Source organism: Drosophila subobscura, chromosome U (assembly GCF_008121235.1).
Source record: "Drosophila subobscura isolate 14011-0131.10 chromosome U, UCBerk_Dsub_1.0, whole genome shotgun sequence".
Lineage (NCBI taxonomy): Eukaryota > Metazoa > Arthropoda > Insecta > Diptera > Drosophilidae > Drosophila > Drosophila subobscura.
The window spans coordinates 10000001-10006030 of NC_048534.1; the positions used below are offsets into that span (position 1 = coordinate 10000001).

The window sequence follows — 6030 nt, forward strand, 5'->3', positions numbered from 1 at the left end:
ATTTTTCAACTCGAAATAAATTTAATAAATCCAACATGGCAAATTCCTAAAAGCCACAACAAATTCAACCAACCACACGGTCGGAGCAAAGCAAAGGAAACGAGAAAATAAAATGCGAAACAACATTGGTAAAAACATACAAATAAGGAAAAAGGAAATTTATTTGTATTTTATTCCATTCCCAATTCGAAATGGATGTTAGACATTTTGGGGCATTGCATTTGTCATGTTCTGTGGCTGAATGCATCAGTGTGGCTGTTCCCGGGCTGTGTGTTGATCTGTTGATCCCTTTTGTTGGCAGTCGGATAAATATTGCAGCAATAAAAATGCCATCGGGTGGCAAGTGCTCCACAGCAGGAGCAGCGCCAGCACCAGCACCAGCAACAATATCAACTCGAGTACAGCAATAGTACAACTAGCGACAATGTTGATTGACACTGACATTCTGTCGCTGTCAATGACCAACTCGGTCCATGTCCATGTAGCAGCGTTTGGGTGGGACACGTGTCCTGTTGCATGCGTTTTATGGTTTGTCAAATGTGGCGGCTAAACTCTGCCCGGATACGGATGCGTCCCCAAATTAGTCGGTGGCATATCCCGGCCACATGCAGCAAATTAACCATGAACATTGGCTTTCAAATTTTCAGCTACATGCTCTTGGTGCTGAATTAATCCTTATTGAATCGGCAACCAGAAATATTTTGGTTTCCTTTTTGCTGGCTCTGATTCTGATTCTGGTTCTGGGTGTGTTTTTGTCTGTGTTTATTGCATTTAAAATGCAATTATTTAAGGCACGCGTCCGTAAAATGCCGTTCAACCGACTGCACTAATGAACTGAAGCCAAAATGCTCCAGCGGGGGCGGACTGTTGGCTGGGTTTACCCCAGTCTCCTCTGCTCTCCTCTGCTGGCTGGAGCCAGAGCTGGTGCTCTGTCCCCGGCACTGCCTCTGGAGGCATTCGTGCATTGCAAGTGCCCGAAAAAAGGAGGAAAAAAACAAGGAAGAATGCGGAAAAAACAGATAAAATGCCTGCTCATGGTGGGAGAAGCTAGTAGGGGAGTAAATATGGGTGTAAGTGGGGGTGGCAGACAGGCAGTGTGGGGTCGAGTGGAAAAGGCTTTTCTTATAGTTGTGGGCCGTTGACTTTATTGATTCAACATTGGAGTTTGGTGCCCCAAGCTTCCATGTTTGCCTCTAGGGAAGACGGGGCAGTTTAATGAAGAGACTTGGGCGGAGATGCAGAAGTAGAAGAGAATGCAATTAGGGGATGGAAAATGCTGTTCATTAAGGTTCTGGTTCAAGTGGTTTTCCGTCTAACGGTTACAGGATGTCACGACTTCAAAAAAAACTTAAATAATGTTAACTCTGCAAATGATGACCACAAAATGTTAGGAAAATATTTAAGAATAAAAGCAAATGAAGGGGAAACTTCCAACTCTTTCAGTTCCACTCTGGATCTGTTTACCCATTTCAAATCCATCAGCCAGAATGTTGAAATATTCGCACAATAAATATTGATTTCAGCGAGTCGCCGGATTTTGGGACTAAAAAGGGAAACGAGAGCAAATCAAACAGCTTTTGGCGTTCAATATTTTATTTAAACGCATTCAAAACAAAGGCCCGACAAAGTGTACCCACAAAATCCCCGATGGGAAATGCTTTTTTGATTGATTGTCGATTGGCAGCTCTGACGTTGATTTCTCAACGAATCGTCGCGGCTTATAAATAAAATATCAAAAAGGTACGAAAGACAAAAAAAAAGGGGGTGGAGGAATGCCCAAAAGGGAAATATTTATTGCTTGACATCAAATGAAATATGCCATCAAAATTGTCTGTCTGTCTGTGCTCTGACACCTCTTGCAATGTGTCCTCAATCAAGCGTAAATGCGGGCATTGAATCTACCTCTGCCTCTCACCTCTAACCGAATCTATCTGTCTTTGTTTTTCCGTTGACATCTATCAATTGCGTACAGGGGATAGGCATGAGGCAAGCTTTGATAAAACAATCAGAGGGGCTGCTTGATCACACACATGTGGGTCGAAGCTTTGGGGACATCCTATGGCCCCGGGACATATGAAGTGTTTAACAGTGTTACTTAATATAATGATTATAGAATAGGCAGTTTCAACTTTCCTATCGCTACGTTCAACATTGAACATTTCCATTGAAAGTCCCATCCTCATTTATGAACAATTCAATTTCAATTTTGGCCCACGGCCAGCAATGGCTCCTCCCCAGCTGACCCACAATGTGCGCATCTATCACTTTATATTTATGACTCTGACTGTTGTGTGAAAAGAACAACAGCAACAACAACAACAGCCAGAGTCAACCGCCCCATAACCATACATAACAATCGATTCAGGAGTACCCACGGAATGTGGCTCTTAAAGACCACTTTGTTGTTATTTATGGGGCCAGCTGATGAAAAGCCAAATGCCAAAAGATTAAAAGCAGATAAAATACAACGAGTATATATATATAAAAGTTGCTGTACGCCCCCCTACAAACCCGTCACAGTGGGACGCCCTGGGGACTCAACTGTGTCAAAAGGGTGAAAAATGGGAACTAGAAACGCAAAAGGATAATGATGGATGGTTGCAATTAGGGAATGATTTTTTAATTTGCAGTTATTATTGCATTCAACATTGTCACCCCCATTCGGGGCCCACTGTAACTCATTCATCAGACATTGACATGCGGTCAACAAAGTGCGTTCAATGACGTGCATAAAAACCAGCACAGCCACAGCACTCAATCAGTCGGACAAAGTGGGGGAATGGGAACGGGGACTGGGACCTGAAGATGTCAAAAGACGGGCGGTGAAATATTGTCTAGTAATCGCTGTCCAAATGCCCCGAGCAATGCCTTGACGTTATAAAGACGCACAATGACGCTGTAAAACGTAGCAAATATACACAGAGAAAGGAGCATGTCAGCAAGCAGGATGAAGTCGTCTACTCAGACAAGGGCAGCAGGCGCTAAGTGAAGTCCATAAATATAGCCGTGAAGGATTGAGACTGGCGCTACATGGCTGTAGGGTGTGTCCCGCCAGTCGTTGCACCTGTCAAGTGATTGTAAAAGTGAAATATTAAAGTTTCAGACGTAGAGTGTGAGCAAAGAGGGAATAAACAGAGCACAAGGGAACCTCTCTTCAGAGAAAAACAAAATATAACTCGCAGAATTGAGTCCTTGCGCACAGTTTAAAATCTCTGAACTAATTCCTTCCTAAATATATTTCTAGATTTATTCTCCCTCTCATTAAGTTAACCCAACAGATATCCCTCTGAACCCGAATGACTCTCTTTAATCCGGGTCATTTCTCTCCTTCTAATCATCAAATGTCAATGGACCAAGTGCCCAAAAGCAAATTCAATAAATTAACCAGCAAAGTAACCCCAAAACCAAAACCAAAGCACACACGAAGAACTATTAAGTGCACAGCATACTTTCCGACAGTCAAGAGCAATTTTCTTTAATGCCAGACACCGTAACCCCAACCAATACCCCCACAACCCATAGCAATCCCCATCTGACCCCAGTCCCCTTGATGATAATGTATCCAATGGCAGTTTGGTGTTCGCCAAACGCACAAAATAAATGAAAACATAAACCCGACTAACCAAAAAACTGATTACTACATGGTCTACTTGTGCTTTCGCTTCTCTTTCTCTTTCTGTTTCTGTTTCTCCTCGACAGGCAACCATGCTGGGAACAATGGCGATAACAATCAAACGCCCGTGCGTAATCCGCCTGGAGCATTTCACAATTCTGCAGGCTCACTGGCGCAGCATAATCTACTTGGTAAAATAATGCGCGGCATTAAAACGCAATCATTGGGGATTTTCAAACGTTTATCGAGTTCCATGCCAGCGGCGCTCTGGCTGTCGACGTTATCGCCATCATCGCCGAGTCGCTGGCGTATGAGTAATATGAAAAACCAGCCGCCCACCACACAGGAGACTGTTGTCAACGTTGTCGAGGCAGCTGGATGCTGGGAGATCAGCAAAAGCAACACGACTAAGGGCAGCAGTAGCAGTAGCAGCAGGAGTGGGAGCAGGACAACCACCACCATCAACAGCCTACCATTTTGGGCGTGGCAATTGCGCATATTTCACATTGCTCATACGCCGTGTGTTGCGTCAACAGCACAACATTCGAAATGCCAACGGCAATGGAAGTGGAAGAGGCAGTGGCAATGGCCAATGCTCATTTGCATAGTAATATTGGCTGGCAGCTTTGTTGTGCTCCGCCCGATGCTGCTGCATTTTATCGGCCGCCACATCGGCACATTTTCTATTAGCACGACGCATAGGCAACATTTAATGCTTTCATTTTGGGCACTCGCTGGTAATAAGGTTGTCGCCATATACACCGCAGCGACAAGAGCAGCAGCAGCAACAACAATGCCAACAACAGCCACATCCGCAGCCAAGCCAAATACATTTGCACTGCCCTGCCTTCAAAAGTTTTCAAGATGAAATCAAATAATTGCAAAAGCAAAAAGAAACTCATTTGGGCCACAAGAGCAGCTTGAAAAATAAAATCAAACCGGCAGAACGTGGACGTCCCAGCGTGGAGCAGGACGAGAGCTCATAGACGAGAGGAACAGCACAGATAGCTGCAGTTCGTGGTACTTACACACAGATTCATATACAGATACAGATACAGAGATACATTAGATATAGATATGTTTATGTTAGAGCGTAAAATGAAAATCATGTTAGATGTCAAACGGGCTTTGAGTTGATTGACAGTTGACTGAGGAAGAACTGCAACTCGATTTCCAGTGTGGAGTGTCGATAATGCTATCGAAGAGCGCAGCCAACAGCTCACTTAACTGTCTGAAAGACAGAATCGCATATGTATATGTATATCCGTTTATCCATATTATTAAGGTCAATCCGTATCTGATTAGTTGATAACATATTAAGGCTCAAGCTCAATTTGTATTCTTCAATTTGTTTGATCTCAGTTTTATATATTTACATACTTTTAAAGAAAATATCTCTCCGAATATATTTAGAGTTGCAATTTTATTTCATTAGATCCCATTTTGAATTCTTTAATGCTGTTACAAATAATTGCTATGCTGACCATTTTATTTCAATGTCCTTAACATATTTAAGGAATCAGAAAGTTATAGACATGAGAAAGCCAAGCAGTTGCGGCAGAGCTGAATGACTACGAAAAATGTTGCGTATTGTAAAAACCATAAATAGATCCAATTAAATGGAAATAAATTATTTATAGTCAAAAAAAAAGGAGAAAAAGAACACAAACAAAATGTGTGAAAAACGGTTAATCAAATTTGCATTTAGATGAAAGTATTTATGCATAAAAAAAGTACATAGCGAATTTACCTAGTAAATTTAGCCAACGTATAACAAATGGAAAACCAAAACATGTAAGCCACAAAATAGCAAAGCAAAAAAAAAAAACGAGAAAATATGTAAGTGTTGAATTAAGTCGTTTATTAGATATACGGTTGATGCTACAAATATAAAAAAAATAAATATATGTAATAGTTTTTCCCTTGTTGGTCCTGGAAAAAGGCAGCTGCTAATGATTCGTTTTTTTATTGCATTCGATTTGATTCAATTGCAATTTTTGGAAAAACAACATAAAAAGCCCATTTAAAATAATATATTGGAAATTATAGTTTTTTTCACGCTTTCATTTCCGAGTTGCTCATGTTAATGGGAGTTTAATTAGTGCACTTTTTGTGCTCCTCTGAATGTAAATATTTAAATAAAATATAACATTAATGGATATTAAACGAATTTCATGACACTGTACATACATACATGCAATAAGAGCAAACGTTTTTGTATAAATTCAGACTCCATTTAATTATGCCTAAGACCCTCGACAAGCTCTCTTCAAATTTAAGCGGAAATTGCCCCACAATTTGTGCGCTTTAACATTTGTAAATAAATCCATTAAAGTATGCCAGTTGAAATGAATGTTAAAATGTTGACAAAATTAAATAAATATATAAATGTAGATGTCCCTGAAGCGAACAGCATT

General features: G+C 41.0%; 1 protein-coding gene across 3 annotated transcripts in view; it reads left to right on the forward strand.

The window, feature by feature from the left end:
- LOC117900710 (roundabout homolog 1) overlaps nt 1–6030 on the forward strand; it is a 49271-nt gene extending 43241 nt beyond the window's left edge. For all 3 annotated transcript variants that reach the window (XM_034811168.1, XM_034811170.1, XM_034811169.1), the window contains one exon: nt 3700–6030. In XM_034811168.1, the coding sequence (XP_034667059.1) occupies nt 3700–4481 (782 nt within the window). In that variant the 3' untranslated portion in view covers nt 4482–6030. The remainder of the gene's footprint in view (nt 1–3699) is intronic.